Genomic DNA, 26,385 nt, shown 5'->3' on the forward strand with positions numbered 1-26,385 from the left:
AAACATGAGGCATTCTCAAAACTCGAACGTACTCCTAGGTTCTCAATCCCCACGGAAGCACGCATCTCGCGATGAATCGCGCAGAAAACATCGCCTCGGCGGCAGCAGGTGGTTGAAGTTTCGAGGGGGCGTTTGTGACCCCTCCCGGTCCCCACTTTCCCCTCCAGGCCCCCGTCCACCCCCACTCGGTGGCCGCGCGCCTCCACCAGCGCGAGATTTCCCCTGCCAAGGGTTCCTTCCACCTCCACCGTCGTGGCGGCGAACGAGAACGCGGTCCGCAGCTGGTTGAGTTGCCTGTTTCAGGGGCCGAGGAAGGGGGAACACCGACGGCGAAGGGTGAGGGTAGCCCAGGTGGTGGGGCGCGACGGAAGGGAGGGCGAAACGGCGGACCGTGGAGCGGAAACGGCGCGGCGCTTCGTCACAGTGACACGCGCGCTCACGTCAAGTGGAGAGTGCACGCGAGAGGAAGCTTCTCTTCTACGCACGATTATTCGCGGCTCCTCTCCTTCTTCCCTCTTTCTCTGCGTCGTTGCCGGTGCGTACGCCCGTGGATCGTCGTGGACTGCGCGTCGTGTGCGGATCGTCGCGGTCCTCTCGCTCTAGGTGTGCACGCGCCGTACATCGTAACCCGCCGTGTCGGGATATCGACTCGTGGAATTCCTGGGGAGCACGGGGCGGAAGGCATCCACCCTCCTGGACACCTGTTGCGCGGGCTGCCTGGAGGATCGCAGCACCCTCCAACCGTTCCACTGACGGTTGCGCAACTGACGGTGCCACTACCAAGGTACAAGGTGCACGGTTCAGAAGCCAGCTCGAGTGTCTAATCGCGGGCAGTGATCGCCGAGGGAATCGCTGGCGGTTCTGTGATACAGTGTGAATGGACCATTGAGAACTGTTTCGTCAGTTACCTAGCCTGGTGTTTGAATGAATGCAGAGGCTCCGCTGTGAAAGCCAACGTGCCTCTGTGTCCCGCGGATACTTCGTTGGTGGCTCAGCCGCGATACACAGTGCCTTCGGAGTAGAGAAGCAGCAGAGTACCGCCGTAAAAAAATCCTCCGCAACTAAAGCCAACGCGACTCTGGCCGCCAGCTATGCGAATCGTCGCGGCGTCGAGGCTCTCCTCGTATCCATGCTCGGCGGTGTGATCGCGGCTAGTAGACTCGCGCGGACGTTGCACGCGGATTAGAGAGGAGCGGCTGCACCGCTGCACGGATGCACTGGTGCATCGACGCCAGTGGGTGCGCGTCCGAGAGTGAGCACCAGCCAGAAAGCCAGCCAGAGGGACGTCACGGCGGGCGTCGGGGGCGTCGAGACGTCGCGGCCTTCGGGGCAGGCGCCGGCCATAATCGTCGGCACCTACGGTAACAACGATCTCGGTCAGACGACGAGCAGCGGCGCCGCGGCATCTTCGGAGATGGTGCTCCACATGCTGGACACGCTGATGACAGGCCACGAACCGTTCTACGCCGATTACCCCTCGTACCAGGAGGCGGAGCCTCTCACCCATCCGCACCACCAGCATCCGCACCAGCACGCGATCGCCAGAAACACCGGCATGCCTCCGATCTCCCTGGACGCCACCACCCACACCCCAGGTACCCACTAGCTCCTCACGCGCGGTAAAGCCTCCTCCGAGGCGAACCGCGATCCTCGGCCGAGAGCCTCCTCCGGCTCTTAGACGCTCTTATTCGTTACGGTGTCTATTCGCGCGATTCACCACCGGGAGTGCTGTCCCTCTCGAAGGAGCTGGAATTACCTTGGGAATTGGAGATTGATTGGGTTTCAATGATTTCTGTTAAGGTGCGAATCCACGTTGAGATTTTACACCAGAGCTAAGTGTGAATAATGGAAATAGTCACGAGAGACGAGGTTTTTGAAAACATATGAAACTACGCATTGAAGTCTAATTTCACTAATGATAGAGTAACGAAAAAATTGTCTCGCGAGATTAGAGTCTCGCGTGAGTCGCGATATTTTTGTCCGGCCGTGGATTTGCACCTTTGGATGGAAATCGAAGGAGGCCTCTGTTTCCTTACGAATTCTCTTCCTCGCGTACTTACCATCACGGCTCAACGAATTCACCAACACGGTGCACGGAAAGATGTGCGTAATCAGCCGAATTGCACACGCAGGCTTCCGCGTGACGCAATTAATCGGCCCCCCTCCCGGGCCCGTTACGTGGACGGAATCAGTGCCCGAGGGGGCCCAATCTTCCTCCCGCTGGATCACAGTTTCGTTTTCATTTATTTATTTATATATTTTTTTACACCACGAGCGGAGGCTGACGCGTCTCGTTCAGCTTGCGAGACTCGTGCCGCGTGCCATTACGTTGCTCGCGCCTAATTGACCGTTCTGCCAAGGTCAATCGTCTACGATTGCATTAAAGTGCATTACCGGTGTGTAACGGAGACGAAACCGCGCCGTTCGCGTCGATGCAAAGCGTCGTCGTTTGTTATCGCGGCCGAGAGATAATCGCGCCCCGTGGAAAGTTGGCGGCGGGTCCGCGCGCACGCACCACTCCCGCGCAACGAAATCGCCGGTTCCACTCGGTTTCCTCTCGGCTGACGCTCTTCGCAGGTTTTACCTTCGGCCACAGAGTGGGACAGAGGAAAAGAGAGGGAGAAAGATGGCAGTCGACATCGTTCGATAATAACGCTCCCCCAGACGCATAACGATCCGTAACTATATCGTTAGGCCTCGACGCGGACTCCTTTTGTTCGCGATGCCCGCAGCAAGGTGTGGCTTCGCGTTAAATCGCCAATAAAGCGGCGCCGCGCAAGGTCAGTATTGCACGGCTCGCGGATTTTTCAGGCCGTATCAACAAATCGGGCTACGCGATTTCTGTGGTGGAGAAGGTTCTTCGTGGAATATTAATTCTGGTTGAGAGATTCTCGATTATCGCGGTGCGTCGTGGCGGTAGAATAGCTGTAGCTTGTTCGTCCTGGAGAGAATTTGATTTTAGATTAAACGTTAGGAAATTAAAAGCACTTCTGAGGTATGTAGCAAGTAGTTTCCTGGAATTATGAACTGTGCTTCCGACGATGACGCTTGGAGTTGTGGTTGTTGGGTACACGCACGCGGAAACTCGAGAAATCTCGAACGGAAGCGCGGGAAAACGATAAGTACGCGTCACGAATAATCGTGGAGGGATGACCGCACAGTGGTCACACTTTTCAGCGATTACGGTAGTCACGGCTGTGCTTTAAGCTTGATAGGGAATAACGAAGCCAAGGATTCCTCGGCGAGGGATAGGGAGATTCGAGGGGAGGAATTTGGACCACCAGGATCGCGTAGGAGAGACCGGGGCTGGTTGATACAGGGGGCTAGTTGATAAAGACGAATTATCTCGACACCGTATATATGTAGCTCCATTTGAGCGAGATGCGTGAAGATTGTTGCTCAATTCCTTACTAGGTACGATCCAGCGTACGGCTGTGTACCTTGACGTTAAAGCCGGGAATCCACCGGGAAGCTGAGCTAAGCTATGCTATGCGATGCTACGCTATGCCATGCTACGTTTTAAAAAAATTAGCTTCGATACTTTCTTATGGAACCATATCCACCAAAAGCTACGTTAAAACATAACATCGCGTAACATAGCTTAGCTTAGCTTCTCGGTGGATTCCCGGCTTAACAATCGTTCTTTAACTGTTTTCGTTTATATGGAAAAAAGGAAATAGTTTTGATACATACAAATTGATCGTGCAAAAAACATTTTTTCATTCATTTTCTATGCATTTTCTCAAGTTTTCGCTTACTATATATTAAATAGGAAGGACTAAAGTACATTTTAGCATATTTGTTATTAAGTATTTAATTCAAATAATAAGTGAAAAAAATTGAAGACAGAATAACGTATCAACTAGCCCCGCAGTGGGGTGAATTGATACATTTTACCTTCGTCCAAGTAACATTTTCTCAATCGTTTTGTATATATTTTCTCAAGTTTTCATTTACAATATATTAAAGAGGAAGGATTAAAGTATATTTTAGCATATTTGTTATCAAGTAATTAATTCAAATAATAAGTGAAAAAAATTGAAGACAGAATAACGTACCAACTAGCCCCGCAGTGGGGTAAATTGATACATTTTACCTTCATCCAAGTAACATTTTCTCAAGTTTTCATTTACAATATATTAAAGAGCAAGGATCAAAGTATATTTTAGCATATTTGTTATTAAGTAATTAATTCAAATAATAAGTGAAAAAAATTGAAAACTGAGAAACATCAACTAGCCCCGGTCCTCCTCCCCTATAAAAATTTTCTGCCCGCCTCCTTGCCCGCGCTAGCTTACCCGTAGACGTTTTGGTTCAAAAAACACGAGCAGACGAGCTGAACGGGAGCCCAGGCCTCGAAGAGTGTGGGAGAGTTCGCAGGTCACCGGTCTACCCGAACAATGCGCGATTTCGTTGCCGTCGAGGACGACTTTTTTACATGCCGGCGTGTATGCATCGCACAATTGCTGCGTTCCTCGCCATCGTCGCCGGCGACATTGTCTTCCCCTCCACGCCGATGGAAATTCTTTTCCATCAGATTAAACCCACCTGACTGATTGTCCATTGTCATCCTCCACCCGTCGACTAGCGATTTTTAATGGGCCCAGGAAAGTTCGTTAAATTGATTATCCCAGTGCCACGGTCTCCCCGTGGCACGGCTCCGATTCCTGTTTCGTTCAATGGAGCAACAATTGCACTCGAACGTTTCTAAAAAAGAACGCAAGACACTCTAGTAACTTAATTCCGATCGAGTCGAGCGGTATGTTTATAAATTAGGAACTGGTAATATCCTTCGTTTCACAGATTAAAGGCCGAAGCGCGACGAATCGAAGGAATTAATTAATTGCCGCTGTTCCCTCAGGATCAATTGTTTATAAACTTTCCTCCTCGCGTCGCCGCGTTTCGCCAAATTGCGCAACAGCCTTCAGGCAACGATCCATAGTCACTTGTCTCCCGCGTAGAATTTTTCACCTCCCCTAAAACGGTCCACTAACGTTTCCTTCTGTTCGTTCTGAAAAAGTCGCGAGCCTAGGCCACTTAGCGAAAGAAAAATCACTGTTATCGATCGCCAACGAAGGCACAGCTCCGACGGCATTGAATCTCTAATCAGTCCCCGCGACGAAAGACATTCGCGCGGAGCTGTTTCGCACACAAAGAGTCCCTCGAGGCGCGCGCAGCGTATTCGACGAATTAATTATTGCCTGCCAGTGCTCGGCGGAGGCTCGCGTTAGAATCGCGCCCGCGATATCGGAAACTCGCGCTGAATCGTCTCGATAAGAAGCCGTTGCTCGAGGCGAGAGGCGTCGAGTGGCTACGTCCGGAGTGTTGGGATTATCGGAGGGAATCGTCTGGATTCTGATACGGGCCAGGAATGGCGAGGGAAGAGATGAGGATCGCCGGTGGCACAGAGAGATAATATGGGCTTTCGGCGTTGAAAGCGTCCGCTCGTGGGGCAGGTTTTAATTTCGAAGAGGCCGCGCCGAGGCAGTCCGCTCCTGTTGCCCTTGCAGCAGCTGTGCAACGCCGACTGGCGCGTTTCGGTTCGATTTGGCGCGTGCCCTCCGTTGCTGGCCAACGTTGCTCGCTGCTTCTTTCTCGGTCGCTTGCTCGGCTCCGCCGTTACTCGCCTTGCGAGCAGAGCCCCGGCACCTGTTCCACAGCTGATACGCGGCTGCTACTTTTGCTCATTCGAAACCGTCCTCCTCTCCTTCTCTGTCGCGTCCCCAGCCTTTAGAGGGGTTCCAAGGAACTTCTTCGGAGAGCGTGAGCGGTCTCGCTGACCACGGGCCTGCCCGAAGGATCCTGTTCTAATTGCCACCGCTGTTGCTACGCTAATTAAATCCATGGAACGCTCTTCTGGCGGGAAAAGCTGTTTGAAACGCGGAAAGTTCGAGTCGCTCCGCGGCCCCTTAAACTTCTCAGTTTCCAGAGACTTGAATCTCGGTTTAAAGGCCCGAGGTTCGCCGAGCAGGCAGCCTCGGGATTCGATTTGAAAGAGCCAGCAGAGAAAGAGAGAAAGGGCTCGGTTGCTCCCAGCTCCAATTGTTCATCCGTGTGAACAAACGCGCGGAATGAATGCTCAGGAATTTCGGAATAGTTCGGGCGAGCGCGGGCGCGCGTTCTCTGCCCCTGTGGCTCCGTTGGACTCCCTTGGACTCGCGCGATGGAGACGGAGAGCGCGCGCGAGAGGCGAGGGTGCATTTAGGTAGCGCCGAAGCATATGCTTATGGGCCCGCGCGAGTGTGCGTGCCTTGTGCGCGCCGTGAGGGCCGACTCGAAGCTGCACTCCCACGCTCACCGTCCATGAAATGGGGTGCGAGGTGCAGCTACACGCCAGGCCCAAGCAGGTGTAGGTGGTGTGTGCACAAGGGCCCCGTCCCTACGGGCCCTATTAACCCACGTCCTTCTCTGGCCAACTTGCTCGCGGGTATGAGAACCCGTGCACTTTTATCGTAACCCTCTCTCTCTCCACCGCTCTTGGCTTTCTGTCTTTTCACCTTCTTACCCTGGGAGAACCGTCCCTCCCCAACTGCGATTATAGAGAACCGAGGTCTAGCGAGATAGTAAAAGCAGTGGCTCCTTCACCACCAGACTTAGGTAGGGTAGACCGGGGGCGGTAGTAACACTTTGACTTTGGAATACGATTACGCAGGAACTGTTACATTTACTACAAAAACTCTTATACGGAAATGTTACTTACTTATTTCACATCATTTAGTCACAACAGTCTCGCTGTATGTCGAGGAATATTCGAGTTATTAATTATTTTTTTATTTTTATTTTACTTTATTTATAAACGGACCGAAGCCCTCTTTACATAAATGTTTACAAGGAAAAAGAACTTTACCTAGTATAACAAAAGATAGACATGCTAAATTACATGGTACACCGGATAAGACATTATCCGATAATCCTACGTAACTGACTTTTAAAGGTGTGCGCAGATCCATTAAAGAAATCAATACTATTGTAGAGAGTACTAGAGTCAGCAGTAATTCGATTTATTGGATTAATTGATCCACGTGTAGATCTGGATTTAAGATTAATATAAAATGAGAAGCGTGTAAAGTGTTACAACCGACCCTGATCCCGGGTCATTCTTCTTTTGGTTTGCTTGTGCTATGCTATAGGATTCCATGCAAACAAGGCAATAGTATTATCCTTCGTTATCACTATTCGGTTCTATTGCGGTACAACCGACCCCGATTGCCGATGTTCACAATACCGCCCCCGACCATGCTTTTGAACTTCAATTATAAATGTTGGCTAACGAGACGCATGAAAGTGCTAAGTAACGATCGGTACAACTTTAGAAAAGGTCCAATTACAGACTAGAAAATCGAAGAAGCACATACTTGCAAAGCCAGTGTTTATATTACAATTTCAAGTCACTAAGAAAAAGTTCCTGTTTCGTTCACTAGCAATGTCCATTGCGTATCTGTACTCCTAGGCATGGATGTGTGTATTCCAAATGTTCGTCACATATCCAAAATTGGTGTTAATATCTATATAATGTTATTGGGCCGGAATAATCACAAAACTGAGTTTCTCTTTGTGTAAAAGAGTTTTATTTTTATTTTTTTGTTTATATTCTTATTTACAACTATTTACAACTATTTACAACGCTTACCTGTAAAAGAGAAACGACATTAAATGTCGATTATTCCCCAATTACAATCCCTATTTCCTGTTGTCTTTTAATTCGTGGAGCTTTGTCCTTGCACTGGTGTTTACTTCTTAGTCCTTCTAACCTCCTCAGCCAACGCGCCGTGGGTGTGCGGGCTAATTTAAAAGGTAGTACCCTGTACTTTCTTTGCATCTATTATACGTTTTGAAATATTTAGCGTGTTACATTCGCCCCCTGTTACTACCGCCCCCGGTCTACCCTACTCCTGCGGGGGACAGAAGCTATTTACCATCCAGAAACCAGTATCCCCTTATCGTCCGCTCCAGAACTCCCAAAGTGCGTCTAGAGCTCGTCTGCCCCCCAGCTGAGTGGCCCGAACAGAAGCAACCATAGTAAACTCTCGATAGGTCGCCGAAAAGCCTGCTAAAAGTAGGACTATTCGCTATCTGGCAGCTCCATCTGCCCTAAACGTCAGATGATTTAGAGTCCTGCCCTTGAAAGCGAGCACCCCTAATAGCCAGCAGCGATTGCCGTCGAACGGCCCCGAAAAACTATCCCCCGAAGTGCAATTAGCGGCGCAATTAAGAGCCGCGGTCGTAACGGAGATACTTGCGGCCCCGATCCAGCGACGATAACTCGGTCGTGTGAACCGCGCAACGATTCCTCCGACGATCGCAAGCTCCTCTTCTCGGAACTTTGCACCGGCTCGCGTGGGCGTGTACGTGCTACGCTGTTAATTACACGGGGATGGCGGGGAGTGAATTATCTAGAAACGATCGGTCTGCGTGCGCTCGCAATCTCCGATGGACGTACGAGATCCGCGTCCCTGGCGGGCGCGTGTTGGCGGTGCGTTTCGGCGCCGTAACTCTGCCGGGTCACTCGTGACCCAGCTATCTGGCGATACCTGGGCCTCGTTACGGGCCCGTGGTCCCTCGCCACCTGTTCCCGCCCGTTGGGAAAAGGATAAAAGTGTGGGAACGTCGACCGGCCTCCGCGTATCGCGTACATTGTAATTCCGACTGTTCACGCGACGCGACCCCTGCGCCAGCTGGATTATGATAATCCGAGGACGCGTTGCGCTCGCCATCGGGGAGCGAATCGGGCGAGGCATTAATTGGAGAGTAATTAAGAGACCGTCGACGAGGTACCAGCGCTTGTTCGGGGAGCTTACGCGCTCGGTTGGCAGTCGTAGCCCGAGGCGGCGAGTCCATTAACCGCCGTCGCATAGGGGTGCTTAAAGTCAGGGGAGAATCGATTTACGGCTTGCCAGGGGGACTCCGGGATATCTGCATAGGGGTGTCGATGCCTCGCACCGCGGACAGCCGAAGAAATACCGCGGCACGCGACTTGGAAGCTTCTGCGAATGGAGGACCCAGCGATACGGCTCGTTGATAGTGGGAGTAAGAGTTTTGCGTGCGCCTGGCTCTTGGATAACAACTCGCCGGGCGAAACACCGTTCCTCCCTGTCTCTCCTCCGCAACACCTAACGGTGAAATTTCAGATAAGATTAAACGATTTCCGTCGACTTCCGTTCCCTGGTATCGACGCCGGGTTTCGACTGGATTCTTTTACCTCGCGCCTTATCATTCAGCGTTCGTCGCGAAATATAAATCTGCCGCGGGCAATCGAAGCAGGATATTAATACGCTCTTATCTTGGACGCGCGGTCGTCCACCGTCGCAAGAACAAGAGAATCCGTCTGTCGTTTGTCGGGAGCTTTCTGCATCGAATGTTTACGCGAAAGAAAAGGGGACTGGGGGATGGTAAGTGTTAATACCTCTGAACGTGTTATCAGCGGGATATGTGTGTGGCCCTAGGCTTAAATCGGTATCTATACCCATCGAGTCATCGTTTAAGCTATTTCGTACAGACAGAGAAATGACCATTGCAAATTAAGAGGGCAGGAATTGCGTATTAGACTGGAGCACCAAATCTCTCCGATCCGCTTTCAACCACCTCCTGCGAGGAATTTTCTCTTAAGGAAAGCGAGAGTGCAAGTTGCAATCTCCTAATAAATAAAAGAGACCGCATCGTGGAACGGTGTTTATTATATTGAAATAATCTTGTACGTGGACGTCCGCAGGAGGTCCAAGGGGTGGCTTGAGAAAAAATCGCTTGTTTTTAAAAATCAATCTTTATTAAGTTTAATTCATTATTTAACACGAACGATTAAAACCATTTGCGGATACGAACACCTTAACGAAAAGACGCACGGTAGAGGCAATAAAGACGACAGCAAACACAGACAATAAACACAAAGTAGAAGAAAGAAAAGTGTGGGATTCTCGAAAAGAAGTCTATGCTCTTAAGGGGGAATCCTATTCTTTGGATTAAAGACATAGCAAAATTTGGGATTTTTTTTAAAAAAAACCAGCGTTCCGATTCATCTGAAATTTAGACCATGTGTTAATGCATCTTTGAGGAAGCTGCAGTTTTTTTTTTATTAATTTCGAACCATAAATATAGTAGTTACCTCCCTTAAAGCGTGTATTGCCTAAGACGCAGATCCTACGAAGAATGTGACTTTATACCAAAGAAGTCACTATTTTTAAATTTTTAATTAAATCGGCGCTTCGAAATCTGTTCAAACAGGCAACTCGACTGTTTCTCAAAGTTGCCCACCCCCTGGAAGAAAGTCTGCGTACGCGGTTAGGTCCTGACCGACGAGTCCAACCGAACACACAGTGGCGCGTGTATAGTTTGTTAACCGTTTGACGCTGAAACGGCGAGGAAACAGTCGCAGCCTCCGTAATGGACGCGCGCGCGATGGGTTTCTCGTGCTCGAGGAAAGGAAGTCGAGGATAGGCGGAGTTGGCTCGAGCCAATCGTCGAGATGCGCGCCGCCCACGTGTCAGCGGTTCCTCCCTGCAGACTCCGTGCCTCCCGCGGCACCGCGCGTGTTCCCCAGGAGTAGCCCGTCTAGGAGATGATTTCCCTTGTCGCGAGGAGCTCACCCCCGAGCTACCGCGAATAGTAGAAGCTGACCTGGCACCTAGATCTTCCTTTCGAGAGTCCGCCCGCAATTAGCTGAACTCCGGTGCCAATCTACTCGGTATGCCCTCGAGTCAAACGGGGGATGTTAAGGGATGAGACTGAGGGTGCGTTTTGCTTGTGTTCGACAGGAGGCTACAACCACCTGCGCAGTCCTGTCTGCCAGGACGAGAACCAGAGGGACGAGACGTCGCCGCCACCGCACAGCCATAGCACCCAACCCCCCAACTCTCATTCCAGCACTCCGAACAGCAACAACAACAACAATAACACCACCAGCGCGAACAACGCGTACATACATCTGCGGAACTTGAACCAGCTGAAAACGGAGTGTAAGTGCCTATGCTGATGAGTCCAGGGATCTCAGGCAGTGGTAGATGTTTAAGTGAATACTCTGAGAAGGATTGCAGAGGTATGAAGGAGTTTATTTGCTTTCGCAGCAAGCTACAGCAATCACCACATAACGGAGCACCTACAAGCGGCTGGCGGAGGGTTGGCGAGCGGCAACGACCTCCCAGGCACAGGGTCCAACGAGACCGACCTCAGGGTCAGCCAAACCGCCACAGAGAGTTACATGACTCCCGCCCACTATTCAGGCTACGACGAGGCGTCCGAGTACCACAGCCTACCCCAGGACCACCAGCCTCCTCATCCCTACAACCTGGATGGCTCGCCGGAGTTCTACAGCGCCAGCGGAATCCACCTGGAGCCCAAGTACCAGCCCTCGCCGTTCAAGAACTATCCCCGAGGTGAGCTTTCGTTCAGCGATTAAGTACTGAATTCAGCGAGGCTCAGAAGCTGACCGACGAACGTTGACTTGCGACAGGTCGCTACCACGAGGGCTACAGCGAGAGCAGTGGGTACGGTCAGTACGATACGACGTCATTCCAAACGGTTCCTGGAAGCGGAAGCGGGGGTGGAAGTGGCGGCGTAGCCGGTGACCAATGGGGTGTCAGTCCCCTTGGCGAACACCTCACCCACCATCCCGCTTTCCTCGCGAGTCTCGGTCAACGGGACTCTTCCAACCCTCACCATCCCTCCTCTATCGGTAACAATCCCGACCAGAAGCCTCTGCTGCAGAGTGCCATGATCGCAGGTTACACAAGTGAGTGCCTGAAATTTTAATTAAGGTTCAATGTATAATTCGGAAGCGTGTCAGCGGCTTCTTATTTGCTGTGTAACTTTCCAGGCAGTGGCCCCTGCTTCACTGGCTCAGGTCCCATTCAGCTCTGGCAGTTCCTACTGGAGCTGCTGACAGACAAGTCCTGTCAAGGGTTCATCTCGTGGACCGGCGACGGCTGGGAGTTCAAGCTGACGGACCCGGACGAGGTGGCACGTCGCTGGGGCATCCGCAAGAACAAGCCGAAGATGAACTACGAGAAGCTGAGCCGCGGGCTCCGCTACTACTACGACAAGAACATAATCCACAAGACCGCTGGCAAGCGATACGTCTACCGTTTTGTCTGTGACTTACAGAGCCTCCTAGGGTAAGTGGTCCTTAACGCTCGGCAGTTGCTCGATTCTTCTTCAGGGACTGCGAGAATGACGTGTGACGCTCGGTTCGCAGATACAGCCCGGAAGAGCTCCATGCAATGGTCGACCTGAAACCAGAGAAAAAGGAAGAAGACTGAGCTTTTTGTTACTGGACATGTGTCGAGGACTGTGCCGCTGCTAAAGGAATAGGAGCAATTCCTAGGTGTATCGCACTGGAACACAGGTTGACGAAGGCGGATAAATGTAATGGACAAAAGTGTAACGAACAAACGACGGAGAGAGAGATGAGAAACCAACTGTGTATCGCTAACGAATGAATTCTCTTTAAAGGGTGGTAGGCTACCAATCCGATAGTCTTCTCGCGTTCAGATGATATAATAAAATCGAATCGGTCGTATGTACCAAAGACAGGGTCTGCGTATACCATTGGTGCCTAAAGTTAATTGACTAAAAAAAAATGGAAAAAAAAAATTGTGAATTTGTTTCTAAGTGATTAATTTGCCAAGCCAGATTTTAGAAGATATTTATAGGTAATAACTCAACAATTTATACATATTATATATATATTATACATATGAATATATATAAATATATATATATATATATTTTTAATGTTACATGATTTCTATAAGCACTGCGTCGAGCACACGGTATATATGCGTCTAAATTATTTATGTCCCATCTTTTTAAACAAAATACGTCGTTGATTCGTCTCGTTGATAGATGGACACGCCGTATCGTGATTGTTATTACTATAATTTTACTGCAGTAAAGCCATCGATACCACTTATATGTTTTAGACGGGGCGAGCTTAAATTCGAACAATTTCGATGCTTTTCTACGTTTTAGATTAACAGTAAGTTCTTCTTTTTTTTTTTTTAGTATTATATATGAATACCACTTTCGAGCTCGCTCTTTGGCCTGCGACAGGCAGGTGAAACGACACTCATTTTTATACTATCAGTGGACTTCTTATTCTCGCTTCCTCGACATCAGACAGGTGCGAATGGATCCAGGCATAATTATAATTAAGATCGTTTGCTGTTAATTTCGGTCGCAAGCTGGGTTATATCGTTCCGGCGCGTTTCTTTCTTAACGAAATCGTTTTTTTCGTTCCGTTGATCTCTGCGCTTTATTCCTAACGATGAAGAAAAGATTTGTTTTCGAAGAAAGGGGCGACGTGCAACCGGTGTTCAAAGACAGCGGCGCGTAAAATAGTATTTGCAATAGACAGTTCAGAATGACTCAGCTTCTCGGAGATGTATCGTCGGCAATGCGAGTATTGGAAAAATTGCGCGAGATCCGTCTCGACTGACTAATAGGGAATTCTCATCCGCGGATGTGATCTTAGCGTTCCGTTCGCGCTCTATTTCAAATACCATTGTACGCACGGAAAAGCGGCGTCTGTTTTTTGGGGAAAGCTTCTCTCTAATCGCATCTTCCAAATTCTCCACGAAGGAACCTTATCGTTTTGCGAAGCATAGCAATAATTAACGTAGACGTTCTTAAGGGATACTTTTGCGATCTTTATTGTATATATATATAATATTGTACACGTCCGATGCGTAGAACACTGTGTTAAACGTGTATGTAGATGAAATCGACGACGAATTAATACTACGGACTAGTTTTTGCGCAATTCACCTTATCTTTTCTTCTATTCTTCTTTTTTTTTTTTTTTAATTCTACATTGTAAAAATGTTGTTCTGTTGAACGTAAAATGTAATAATGTCGATTATATATATATGAATGCGTTACACGGCGGATAAAACTGATACAGGCGAGGAACCTTCTTTTTTACGTACGTATGTGATTCTAATATTACACGTCAATTAAGCTTCACTTTTCATTGTGTCTGTTAACGCGCCCGTGATGGGGCGAATCGAAAAACGTCGGTGAAGAAACGATGATAGAACAACATCCGATATATATGCATATATATATGTGTGTGTATGTATATGTGTATGTAAAAGAGGAGCTCTTGAGGATCGACGAGATTCGATCGCGACACCGAAAGTTAACTATTGAAATTTAGTTAATACCAAGACCAGAGAGATCTTGACATATCCCGTCACGATTGTTAAGTTTTTCTATATATAATAAAAATTTAGACGTATGGTCCATGATTATCGGAGCGTGATTAAACAATGTATTAATTTGAAAGAGCAACTCATAGACGGAAATGTCGAGGCGACATATAAATGGAAGCCATTACGCGGTATATGCATTTCCAATATTGTACGAACCTTCGGCACGTATGATATCGTGAATTCGAACTTCTTTCCTTTCTTGCACACAACCGAATGTTCGTGAATTGTATCGAATCACTCTTAGCCGAATAAAAGGGGGGACAGAAATCGCTGTAATGGAGCACCACGTATTCTGTTTGTTAAGAAAAGTATTCGATCATCGTTTTCGACCATTACGCGAGGTTGCGACAGCGACATGTGAAAATTCTTTAGTAGTTGCAATACAAATAAAGAAATTTTTATAAATACGTCGGACGCACGCGTAAGCGATGGCTCAAACCTCCCGATGCGTGCTACGCAGACTCGTCGAAACGAACGCCTCTCGTCCTTTCGACGCAGCCTCTCAAACCCTCGTCGATCACCCTGACGTCAGCGGCTTTCCTTGTGCGTCGAAACGACATTGCATACTTTATGCACCCTCCTGGGCCTCGCCTTCCAACTCGGCAAGCGATGCCCAGTGCTATACTCGATATTAATGCATTGGGCGTTATGTCTTCCTTACACGGGGGAGAAAAGTGTCTTTATTCGTCATCCTGTTCAGAAACGATTTTTAAACGCATTTAAAATTGCTTTCTATCCCGTGACAGTCGGCTGACCAATGTCGAAGCAGCATTTCTAAGCTGCCCCTCCATTGCGTGCTATTATTGTAAGCCGATTTAAACAATCTCAAGCGCGATTAGATGGTGCGTTAAGATTAACAGTGTACGTTGAGTAATATCAGAGTTAACTTATTGGATTTTCGCAATCATCGAAAGTACAATATTTGCAAACTTCTTCGTTGTAAAAATGGAGAAGTTTATAATGGAGACATCTAACGTTGCAAGTTTCACAGAATGTGTATTGCAATTGGTACGTGTAAGATTGTTCGTTTCGTCTGGTATGTCGTGATTATAATCAGTTTACTAATTTTTACCAATTTTCGAGGTCTCGAATTCTTTAAATGCGAACTCTACAGCGATCGCAATACGAATTTACGTGAAAGAACGTTACATTCAAGTAGTCGACGATGGTGCAGGGATACCTAAGCAGGTATTAGACACCGTCGCCGAGTACGATATGCAAAATGCTTATAATTGGAGTATACTAGACATTTGCAATTGTAATTCAAAGAACCAGACACTCGCGAACATTCGCAGATTATCTGATGCTGTGATGATAAGTTCGAGAAGTTACACTTCACCAACAACGTACATGAAGGTACAGATACTACTGCATTCTATCCGACTTTTAATATTATTGCATTTGAACTAACAATCTTCATCCATTTAACAGATATTCAAAGGCTACCATGCTCCTAACATTGTCACAATTCCGGAAAGACAAGCGTGTGGCACTACTGTGAGCATCTATGGATTTCACGAATTAACATTAAATAAATGGAACGTATCTTTGATGCGCCACCTGCTTGAAAACATTGCCCTGGTTAATCCGCAAGTAAGTTGAATTCATTCTCTTTGATCACATATTTCTACACAATTAATGTGTATTTCTGTATTTACAGGCTTCATTCTCTATCAGGGATGACGAAAAGAAAGAACTTATCACGAAAATCAGCAAACCCCGTACTTCAATACATATTTTTCAAGTATTATATGATAATAAAGTAGTATCACTGAATAATATGTGGTACATAGAAGATAAGGAAAAATCTTATATCCAGTTCTCTGCATATATTGGATTAAGTAATATTAGGTCCAATTCTCCACAGTTTATCTTCTTAAACAACATACCTGTTCGTTGTCCCCTAATTCTGCGAGAAATCTCGGACATGTTCATTGCTGGGTGGAAACCCGTTAGAAGGGTGCAGAGGAATGCGTTTATTCTGCTGTTTATCACGTGCCCAGAGTATATCTTTACAATAGAACAAGAAAAGAGGACTCTGATGTTACCTAGGATGCACGACTTGTTGCAAAGTGTTAGAGTTAAGATGATTAACATCTTTAACAATAATGTTTCGCCACTTTCTAGAAGTGTCTCGAGACGCATCAGGCGCAACGGGAATTTGATATACAGCAATGAAAATAGTTTAAACAACATGAACTTATTTAAGAATACATCAATACTTCGACAACCGCCTGTAATCGAAGCTGGTCAGCCGTTAACAGCTGCACCGCGAAATAGTAATGTAATTGAACAGAACTAGTGATAGTTTTACCGACTTTTTCAATTACCGGTGATTCGGTAAAATTTTCAATCAAAACCGGTTTACCGATAATTGACCGGTATTTTTTAAAGTATTGAAAATATAAGAGTAAATATAACAAAGAAAAGTTTTTTGAAAACTAATCGAGCATTATAAAATATAAGATTCTATACTTGTTGGTCGGGTAGTCATCATATGCCATTTGTATAAATTTTCCCGTTACACTTCTTTTTTGATGACTTCATTCAGATTTTTAATTTTCTGTTGGATTTAATTAAAGTTTTTCTTTCATTGATAACGTAGTAGATGTCGAAGGAACTAATGAACCCATGCACGCGCTATATTGTTATATGTAATTTATCGAGTTACCGGTAAAAAAAATGCCGAATCACCGGTAAAAATTTGAGGGTATTTCTCGCAATTTACTGGCATTACTATCTCTAAACAGAACCTTACATCGGCGCCTTCGGAGTGGTCCAACTGGAGTTATAAAAGCCCGACTGCGCCCAAAAGGAACAAACGTCACGGCAACTCTGTGACGTTTTACAAACGCTTTGACTTCCTGCCAGAGAAGTTGCATAAAGTTTTACGCGCCAGAACGAAGCTGACGAAAACCGACTTCTTGAACGACTCCAGTGGAAGCATATTTTCCTTCAAATTGAAGACTGGCTTGCAGAGTAAGTACTCGTAGTAAATGGGTATTTCTGTATTCGATTAGAGGATGAAAGTGCTGCCACTGAAGCATTGAAATTTTCTTTCAGTTCCTGATACACTGCTCCACCAAGAAATGGATGTACGCCCGTGTAAAGCTGCTCAACGATTCCACGAATTCAGATTAAAGAAGGAACACTTGAAATTCATAAAAGTAAGTGGCTCGCTGGGAAGTTTTATAAATTACACCAATTTGTATAAATTACGATACCACTACTTGCTTGTCCAGATACTGGGTCAGATGAATAATGAATTCATAGTGGGATTACTAATTCATAACGACGTGAAAGTCCTTTTATTGATGGACCAACATGCTATTCACGAGAGAATACGATACGAAGATTTACTGCGCAGTAAATATAATCAGTAGTCGATGAATTTAATATTGAATTGGTAGATAATATCATGAAATTGATTTTTTAGAATACAAACTTCAAGCAAGACATCAATTGCATTCTATAAAATTGAGAGATCCTATCAGTATAAACTTGCCCATAGATAAGTGCAATTCACTCGCATCGCGTCAAATGCAATTAACGAAATTTGGAGTAAGTTTGAGCGTCATCAGCGATACCACGGTAGCAGTGCGCGCGGTGCCAGAATGTTTGAAGCGGAACAAGTATCATCACGATGAAACGAAGTTGAAGCTGAATGTGCAGAATCTCTTGAACGAAATATTACAAAGTCACTCGACCAATAACGATCTACCACTCACCATTCATAATGCAATTGCAATGGAGGCTTGCCACGGTACGCTTTTTATAAGTGATATAACGAGTAAAGTAGACAATGCATATATAAATATTCAGAATATATATTTTTCAGTAGCAAATGCAGGTTTTCAATACAATAACAATCTCATTCGTTTCTACATAGCTCTCTTTCGGCCATTATCTAACATACGAGTATTTCAGGAGCTATAAAGTTCGGGGACGGTCTAACGCTGGGACAATGCAAGTGCTTGTTGAAATTGTTATGGGGAACAAAAATTCCTACTCGATGCGCCCATGGAAGACCGTCCATAGTACCTATACTGGAGCTCTCGGAATTGGGAAGACGGCACAGAAGAGCTAGTCAGGTAAATACCTATAAAAACTCCGCACACGTTCCTTACATTGAACTAAACTCGGAACACGTTACGTACAAACTCGATTGCTTAGAGAATAGTAGATCCTGTTTGTTTGGAGTTTGTATAATAGTATTAGGCTTATGTAATTGGCATTAGTCGTCGGCTCGGAATGAATCACGCCAGATCGTTTACGCAGCGGGATCAATGAAACATTACAATATTCAAGCTAAATATAATAAACATCTAACTCTCTATTTTATTTTATACGAGCAGTGGTTATATGTATATTTAATTTGAAATCGTCACCGTTGTAATTATAAACTTCTCGAGTATCGTCTTTGTTCCGATCGGGTAAATTAGATATCAGGATATCCGGATATCATAATGTCCTTTCCAAAGTAGTTGATCCTGCTCACGATGATCATAAACTCTGATCCTCCTATGGAAATCGGGCATGCGTTGTTGGGGCGAGTGAAGAAACACATGGTGTACAGAGCGAACTCCAATTCCGGCGATGCGCCGACTAAAATCGTCGTGATCGGTTGCACTATATCGTTCAGCGACGAGCGCACCTTCAGAACTGCTCCCTTCTGTAAAACGAGCGCAAACATTAGCGACAATCTAAATTCCGGGCACTCGAATTAAAGCTACGCGCTATCTCTGTAACTTACATCACCGAGCTTCACTTCCTTGATGTACCCAAGATAATTCAGCTTCTTATCAGCCTCTTGCTTGGCGTAATAGATCCAATCGTGCAGGCCAATTATATCTGAATCGAACTTCTCAGCCAGGAACACGGTCTCAAAGCTGGAGCTTGACGCGTCCCCGTCGATTCTCTTGAACTGAGAGAACCATATACGTTTCATGGTGTCCTTGAACTCGTACACGTCGTCCTCGATGTACCCCTTGTCGGCCAGGAACTTCATCGTCGTCTTCATGACCTCAGTCTCGAGTATCTTGTCAAGGAGTTCCGCCTCCTCTCTACGCTCCTCAGGGGTGACAATCTCCTTCGTTTTAACATCGAACTCGTAATTGTCGTGCAGAGCTAGGACAGCTTTTACCGTCGGAGTCTCGTAAGCCTCGGCCTTCACGTCCAACAAGCTGAGATCAGATGCAATTGCAGGTATGTTGTATTCTTTAATCAAGATTCATCTAGAAAAGTGCAAGGATATGCGTCGAGTGACTTGGCACTTACGGTTCAGGGGCGTCGTCGGTGGTACTGTCGTCCTTCTTCTGCCCCTGCAAGTTGATCGTTATGTACTTGAATGCGTTGTTCGTGTCCTTCCCGGCGAGACTTTCCGTCAGCTTCTTGATGTCGTCGTTAGAAGTGACAAATCCCAGCGGACTGGGATTGTTCAGCGCCGCGTCCTGAGAGTTCGCGTTACTCGGCGGCGCACTGTTGGTACCTGCGCTGCTCTGCGAGGTCTGCGACGCCTCAGCCGCTGGCTGAGCGGCCGGTTGACCTGCAGGAGCTGCACTAGCAGCAGGGGCAGCTGCTGCTACAGCAGCTCCTGCGGCAGCTGGTTCAGAACCTGCAGCTGGAGCCGGAGCCGGTGCAGTCCCATTGTTGTAGTAGTTGTTGTATGTAATCTCAGTGTGCGAGGGAGCAGCGGCAGCGGGAGCAACGCCGCTACTAGATCCCCTACCATCAATTCCTCCTGGAATCAACCTGTTCGCCACTGCTTTCACGCCAGCGCTGACACCAGCGAAAACTAAGGCCTCCTTCGCCAGCTGTCCAATGCCAGCCCTCTGTCCTCCCTGCACCAGAATCGTCTGCTGGGGTACTTGCCCCATGGGTGACCCGTAAGGCTGTCCATACGATTGCCCATAGGATGGATATCCTCCAACCGAAGGGTTGTAGGGACCTTGGCCCACCGAAGGGTGGTAACTTTGTCCTATCGAAGGATTGTAACCTTGACCCATTGAGGGATTGTAACCTTGACCCACTGACGGATTGTAACCATGACCCACTGAAGGATTGTAACCTTGACCCACTGGAGGGTTGTAAGGTTGACCTCCTTGAGGATGGCTGTTTGTATTGTACGGGTTGGCGGCTGGTTGGCGAGGATATCCACCTGAGGATCATCATTCTCTAGTGAGTCGGCGTCATACATTTTCTGTATCGTTGCAGCACCTTATCACGAGGAAATCATTACCTGATGGACTATACCCAGACTGCACATTGGATGCACTGGTCTTAGAGCTGTGCTCGTCCACAGGAGCAGACGGCCTTACAGCAGTGTTAGTCCTAGTTGGTGTTTTGTCTGGTACGTTCCATCCTATTTTATCCGGATTGGATCCTCCTGTGAGAATTGGAGAGATAAAATATATACCGTGCGCCGTTATTAGCAGGCTGTAAACCGAAGCATCGACAAATTCAGAGGAAATTTAATACCTAGGCGTGCAATTAATCGATAGTCTGGTACGCATTACTCGCTGACAGATAACTATATATAGAATAGGGAGTTGAAAACAGATTGGTCCGCTTGGAGGATTGAAGAAGTGAAGCAAACAGGAAATAGGGAGATGTATACACGCGTTAGAATGAAATTACCTGGATTCGGCTGCTGATGGGGCGTTTGCGAATTCTGAGTGGGACGAGGACGCGGCGTGGTCCTCGTACGTGAACCGGAGCCCCATCCACTGAAACCTCCGGATTTCCGTCTGCCCGACTTAGCATGCCCCGTGTCAACTATTTAAACAGAGACCCGTCACAGCTTAACGCAGCTCTTAGGAAATCGTGCACGAATCATGAGCGAAATCTCTCCGCGCAATTCAAGCGAATTACCGGTTACAGGAATTGGCGGACCGTGAAGCCAACGGTATCGCCGAACAGAATCTTCGCCGTGATTACGTATGCGAACGATTACCGCGAGCAGAGCGATGAGAATCGACTGTATACCGTCCGTGGACTGCAACGACGGCGTGGAGGTAGCAGCGGTGGAATACAGAATTGTAAATCATGCTTTCTACGCCTCTTGGTACTCAGCGTTCCGGATAGCAAATACATGGAAATGATTGCACGCGAGCTGGGCGGGGGTCTCACGATTCTTAAGGAACTATTTTACACTCGATTATTATGACAATATCCCACCCACGGGAACGTCGAGTCTGCCAGTCGTTCTGGAGTGATCTAATTCTATATAATGAGGCGAGATTACCCAATGCGATCCCCAACAATTTACCAATCCGCTGAATAAAATAATAGGATATCATTGTCGCGGCATAGGGTACGTCCCAGCAATGCTCGCGACGCTGTTTACTAGCGTCAGCGTGTTTACATAAACGAAACGAGGAAAGGGCGCTACGTATACCACGGGCGGGCATTAGTCAGAGGGACACGTCATCGCGGTAAATTTCGTCGAATCGGCCGGGATCGGCGGCCGCGCTGAACGGATGCCAGCTCGTTGCGCTGTACTGCCCGGAATTCATTAGTAAGCTCAATGTCAGCGGAGCGACGACTTTCTAGAAGTAGCCAGGCAGTTTCTGCGACGTGCACGCGCTCGCGTGTCCTTTGAATCCCGCCGTTGAAACGTGGGCAAGTGAATAATCATCGCGTGCGTGTTGCTGGTGTACGGGAGCGACCCAGCAATTTGCTCGGTGATATCGTTACCACTATCTGTTTGGTTGCAGCTTCCTGATGCAATTTCCAGTTGAAATCCAATTAACTGGGGTCGCGGAGACCGCTTTGGCTCTCGATTGGACGCGAGCCACCGACAAAGCCTCCTGCGGCTGTTAAACAATTGCTCGAAGTCATTAGACACCTCGCGGAAATATTGTAAAACTTCTGACGCGATGCAGAACGGACATTCGGTCAATTGCAGGCAATATACTGCATCGTCATATGCACAGTGCTCACGTTGGAATTTCACTATGAAATTTAATCGCCGTTCTAATTGCTTCGAGCAACTTAGCCCTCGAGATCCCGTATACACATAAATTTCACTTTTGGGAAAGTTCTTCCGCCTCCTCTGTCGCTTTCAGAATCTCGAGCTTAGGAGAGGAGTAAACGCAGTCGTTTCTTTATTAGTATATCATAGAAAATAGTATGGTAGTTCTCTAAACCATATATCAGCACCGGTAAGTAAACGGTCAGCCAACAAGAAGTCCGTTTAACCGGTTTGGAAGCGATTTTTTATTTTTCATCGCTTCCAAGCCGGTTGAACGGCGTGCAACGATTCACTTACCGAACGCGAACAAGACGAGGATCGTGCAAACCAGGATCAGTTTGATGTTCATGTTTTCTCCGCCCGTTCCTCGACGGTTGTTATTTACTACCTCAGAGTTTCACTGACCGTTGACAGCGCGATTGCCTATCTTCTAGGAGAGCGATGCGAACCGTTCGGCGGCTGGACCGTTACTGAAGCACTTCCTGCGAAACGACGCGCACTGGCAGCACGCTGGAAACCTGTTCAGAACTGCAGCGTCAGTTGCACGGCGCTAGGCTTTCTCTTCGCATTGATCTTCGATGCGGTCGGTTAGGTGGTAGGGATCTGATAGAATAATCGGGTATAGGCTTCGTTTGAGGAACGAGAAAAATTTGTGAAGGTCGGATGACGCGCCTCTGGCTTATACGACAAGGACGTTGCTCCCTTCGTCCTTGAGAGCTCAGCGGCTCTCTTCTTCCTCCTTTAAATTATATACGATTCTGCCTGAAATAATCGCGGACGAAGCCTGCATTAATCTCCTTTGTGTTTTAGGGAAGATTGAACTTCGAGGCCTTGAAGCAGTACCGCGCTAAGATTTAATTAAAGCAGCTTCTTCGCCCACGAGGAAAAGTCGAGGATAGGAGTGTCTTTATATCAGTGAACAAGCCAACGAATTAAGTAAGAAACTTGGTGTCGGGCTGTATAATCCCTTGAGAATTCTTTATTGCCATTAATAGTATCTAGTACACAGGAGCTTATGTATATCGTATTTTTTACTAGACATCTCTACGTATAAACTATAACTACGCGCGCGACGCGTACATTAGTTGGTATTAAAATAGTGGAAAAGCAAGGTCTATAATGTCATTTCCGAAATACGTGAACGCGTGGGTATAAATGTTGAACTTTGTGCCGCCCAGCGAAACCGGGCACGCGTCGTTTGGCCTCGCGTGGAAGCATATCGTGTACAAAGACATTTCCAACTCGGGCATAGTGCCCACAAATATCGTTGCGTTCGGTCTGACGACACCATCCATCTGAAAGTTCAGCTTCAGTAAGGAGGAGGTCTGGAAAAATATTAGCTATGAGTATCGTGTTATTTCTGTAGATAATATGGCTTGACTATTCCCTCGATTACTCACGCTTCCAAGATTTAATCTATCCGCGTAGCCCATGTAGTCTATACGCTTCAAGGCCTCCTGGTTTTCAAAGTAGACCCAGTCCTGCACGCCAATGATGGCCGTGCCGTAATTTTCTGACGCGAATACGCGCTCGAAACCGCACGAGCTCCCGCTGAACATGGTGAACCAAATGCGGCGAATCACGTCTTTCCTCTCGAAGTCGTCGGGATCGATGAACCCACGGTCGGCTAGCCACTGCATAGTTGTCGCCATTACGTTTGTGTTTAGGTAAGTGTCGATTAACAGGTTCTCGTGCTCGCGTACTTCCAGAGTGCGATTCAACTTCTTGCGGTAATCGTGCTCGTAGCTGTCGTACAGAGTTCGTGTTACAGAGATCGAGGGGAAGTCTAGCAACTCTGGTGCTATCTCGAACAATCTGTAAATGATAAGTAGCTACGGTTACTCGAGTTACCTAAACGTCAGGAGCGATAAATGAGTGTTATGATGAAACGCTTACGGGTATTTAGCTCCGTCGGTCACGTTAGGAGACGTCGTACGATTCTGCAGATTCAGCTTTATGTACTTGGATATGTTGGGCGATTTTGCGAAAAGGTCCTCCGTTATTTTAGCAAGTTCGTCGTCAGAGATCCTATAGGAGAGTGTGTTGTCAACAGTGTTGAGATTGGTGCTTGAGTTTCCTTGATTATTCAATACATTAGATTGAGTTGTAGGTGTAACTATGCTCCCAGATACACCAGTTCCTGTAGCAGCTGTACTTGGATTAGATCCTCCATTATTCGGGATGCTTGTAGGGAACACGTTGCCACTTGCTGATGAAAGGACAGGTCCTGTCCCTGCACTCGGAGCATATGCTCCTGTATTCGGAGTATATGTCCCTGCATTCGGGGCATATGTTCCAGTTGGATTATCAGTAGGACCATTTCCTTGAGCGACACTCGGCAGATTCGTTGTACCATTCGCTCCAGGCGGAGCGTTGAAGTATTGGTTGTTGTAGGTGACATGAGTTGTGCTTGCTGGAGCACTCTCAGCTGGCCTGCTGTCGACATAGTGATGGGTATGAGGATTTAATACCCTGTTCACTCCTGCATTAATAGTCGAAAACACAAGCGCTTCCTTGACCATTTGCCCGAAACCCCTGCCGGAATCTTGTTGTCCCGGCATCATCACGATAGTTTGACCAGGCACGAATGGCTGCATCGCGGGTTGCGCGAGAACGTGCGATTGTTGTGGATAATAGGCTTGCCCAGGTGCATTGTAAGCATTTCCGGGAGGATGTAAAGAGTAAGGATTGCCAAATGGCATCGAGTTAGGCTGATGACCCGGGGCAGAGAAAGAAGGTGCCGTCCACGGACCGCTTGGTGCCGCGTGTTGGGGATACGAGGGGTGCCCACCGATATGTGGTTGACCAAACTGAGAGCCAGGGGATGCTGGATGTGCCTGTGGGTAAGCAGAGTCTTTGAATCCATATGGGGGTGGTTGAACACCAGGACGAGTCGGTTGGTTGCCACCAATGTGAGGATTACTCCACGATGGCTGTGCCTGACTTGAAACAGCTGGTTGGCTGCTACCGAAGTGAGGATTACTCCACGAAGGCTGTGCCTGACTTGATACAGCTGGTCGGTTAGCACCTAAATACGGATTACTCCATGGTGGATTCGCTTGCCCTGTGGGTAAAGGGCCTGGAGGGTAAGGTACACCGTTGCCTGTAATACAAGCAAACGTCTCAGCAATTTAGAGTAAAAGTCTATCATTCTACGCTCGGTATACCTTGGTTTAGATGCTGGCCCGTGGAAGGTCTTATAACAGGGTCCTTCGGTACGTATGGGGGAGCGCCAGGCGAAGTTTGTCTGCTTTCAGTGGTAAGCCCAGGCCTTGCTCCAATCGGGTACGAGTTTCCAGATTGCGTTTGAGCTGGTTTTGCTTGAGCTTGTCATAGGAATATACATTTCGCAACTTACTCTTCATGATTAATGTATTCTATACTGAAAATGTGTAAAGCATTTACTTGGTTTACTGGCTCCTCCACCTTCAGCGTTCAAGAAATGGGTATTAATATTTTTATGCTGTAGTGGTGTCACGGGCCCTACAATTTTGCATACAGTAACATTTATTTACCACAAATATCTTCCTACATTTTGCGACATATAATAGCACATTGCATTACCGGATGGACTTCCTATTGGATGTGGGGCAGAAGTTCCTCCCGGCGAAGTCCCGAATCCAATAGGCTTTTGGTGTACTGTAGACGTGTGGCCAGTCGACGCAGGTCTGTGACTTGATAAAGATCCAAAATTGGTGGAAGAACCAGTCGACGCAGGTCTGCGACTCGATGAAGATCCAAAACTGGTACTGTGACTAGACGTGCGTCCGCCATACGATGATCTGTGCGAAATGGAACTACGTCCGAAACCACCGAATCTCTTTCCATTAATGCCATCTAAAAAGAGTATTATTCTCATACACTAACGTTCACTTTGATTCGCAGAATTTACAGAAACTGCAGATGTTTCTATATTTAGTGGAAGGTAAAAGAATTGTCACGAGATATTAAAATCGTTTAAAAAATATTTTATAATATGAAAGCGTGAATGATTTAAACTTACCAATGGCTAGAAACACGACGAAGAGTAATAGAGAACAGGTTTTGAATCTCATGATGTATAGGAGTGTATAGCAGTGTCGCGATATTCGAGGAACTGATCTTGCGAGAACTCGCGAATAACAAGCGTATGTATTATATCATGCACAAGAGATTCATCAAATTTTTCCTCGTAAATGCATCACATCTTGGAATGTCATCTGCATGGTTTTC

The 26,385-nt window shown here is 47.2% G+C and overlaps 4 protein-coding genes and 1 long non-coding RNA gene across 14 annotated transcripts in view; 3 read left to right on the forward strand and 2 right to left on the reverse strand.

Annotated features, from left to right (window-relative positions):
* Positions 1-14,608, forward strand: part of Pnt (ETS transcription factor pointed) — a 140,823-nt gene extending 126,215 nt beyond the window's left edge. For all 8 annotated transcript variants that reach the window (XM_076829392.1, XM_076829400.1, XM_076829395.1 and 5 more), the window contains 5 exons: positions 10,749-10,949; positions 11,058-11,366; positions 11,444-11,722; positions 11,807-12,104; positions 12,185-14,608. In XM_076829392.1, the coding sequence (XP_076685507.1) occupies positions 10,749-10,949; positions 11,058-11,366; positions 11,444-11,722; positions 11,807-12,104; positions 12,185-12,248 (1,151 nt within the window). In that variant the 3' untranslated portion in view covers positions 12,249-14,608. The remainder of the gene's footprint in view (positions 1-10,748; positions 10,950-11,057; positions 11,367-11,443; positions 11,723-11,806; positions 12,105-12,184) is intronic.
* A 439-nt stretch (positions 14,609-15,047) lies between these two features.
* LOC143377744 (DNA mismatch repair protein MutL) lies at positions 15,048-18,137 on the forward strand. Its single transcript, XM_076829391.1, has 8 exons — positions 15,048-15,209; positions 15,285-15,557; positions 15,633-15,794; positions 15,862-16,485; positions 16,952-17,180; positions 17,265-17,368; positions 17,444-17,567; positions 17,638-18,137. Exons 1-8 carry the CDS (start codon positions 15,147-15,149, stop codon positions 18,135-18,137), a joined length of 2,079 nt encoding a protein of 692 aa, XP_076685506.1. The 5' UTR covers positions 15,048-15,146.
* On the reverse strand, positions 18,011-22,673 carry LOC143377747 (uncharacterized). Of its 3 annotated transcripts, none has more exons than XM_076829403.1 (7): positions 22,471-22,673; positions 20,838-20,975; positions 20,440-20,586; positions 20,269-20,358; positions 19,479-20,196; positions 18,955-19,384; positions 18,011-18,873 (listed from the first exon to the last, which is right to left on the reverse strand). In XM_076829403.1, exons 1-7 carry the CDS (start codon positions 22,520-22,522, stop codon positions 18,640-18,642), a joined length of 1,809 nt encoding a protein of 602 aa, XP_076685518.1. In that variant the 5' UTR covers positions 22,523-22,673; the 3' UTR covers positions 18,011-18,639. The 3 variants fall into 3 exon arrangements, with proteins under 3 accessions (XP_076685518.1, XP_076685517.1, XP_076685516.1); XM_076829402.1 differs by having other exon boundaries at positions 19,479-20,220; XM_076829401.1 differs by having other exon boundaries at positions 19,479-20,358.
* Positions 22,643-23,435, forward strand: LOC143377748 (uncharacterized). Its single transcript, XR_013087401.1, has 2 exons — positions 22,643-22,768; positions 22,984-23,435. It is a non-coding gene; the product is annotated as an uncharacterized LOC143377748 (long non-coding RNA).
* On the reverse strand, positions 23,125-26,380 carry LOC143377743 (uncharacterized). The gene is made up of 7 exons (XM_076829390.1): positions 26,177-26,380; positions 25,738-26,010; positions 25,579-25,656; positions 25,341-25,499; positions 24,070-25,276; positions 23,574-23,988; positions 23,125-23,498 (listed from the first exon to the last, which is right to left on the reverse strand). Exons 1-7 carry the CDS (start codon positions 26,226-26,228, stop codon positions 23,265-23,267), a joined length of 2,418 nt encoding a protein of 805 aa, XP_076685505.1. The 5' UTR covers positions 26,229-26,380; the 3' UTR covers positions 23,125-23,264.
* Positions 26,381-26,385: the final 5 nt, after the last annotated feature.

Source organism: Andrena cerasifolii, chromosome 16, assembly GCF_050908995.1.
Source record: "Andrena cerasifolii isolate SP2316 chromosome 16, iyAndCera1_principal, whole genome shotgun sequence".
In the NCBI taxonomy this organism is placed as follows: Eukaryota; Metazoa; Arthropoda; class Insecta; order Hymenoptera; family Andrenidae; genus Andrena; species Andrena cerasifolii.

Coding starts and splice junctions, on each gene's coding strand:
- LOC143377747 (XM_076829401.1), bottom strand. CDS start 22,522: ATGAACATCAAACTGATCCTGGTTTGCACGATCCTCGTCTTGTTCGCG. Junction 20,976..22,470: donor CCTCGTCTTGTTCGCGTTCG/GTAAGTGAATCG, acceptor CTGTTTAAATAG/TTGACACGGGGCATGCTAAG. Junction 20,587..20,837: donor CCATCAGCAGCCGAATCCAG/GTAATTTCATTC, acceptor CAATTCTCACAG/GAGGATCCAATCCGGATAAA.
- LOC143377743 (XM_076829390.1), bottom strand. CDS start 26,228: ATGAGATTCAAAACCTGTTCTCTATTACTCTTCGTCGTGTTTCTAGCC. Junction 23,989..24,069: donor ACCGACGGAGCTAAATACCC/GTAAGCGTTTCA, acceptor TATCATTTACAG/ATTGTTCGAGATAGCACCAG. Junction 23,499..23,573: donor ATAGATTAAATCTTGGAAGC/GTGAGTAATCGA, acceptor ATATTTTTCCAG/ACCTCCTCCTTACTGAAGCT.
- LOC143377744 (XM_076829391.1), top strand. CDS start 15,147: ATGGAGAAGTTTATAATGGAGACATCTAACGTTGCAAGTTTCACAGAA. Junction 15,795..15,861: donor TTGCCCTGGTTAATCCGCAA/GTAAGTTGAATT, acceptor CTGTATTTACAG/GCTTCATTCTCTATCAGGGA. Junction 16,486..16,951: donor CTGCACCGCGAAATAGTAAT/GTAATTGAACAG, acceptor ATCTCTAAACAG/AACCTTACATCGGCGCCTTC.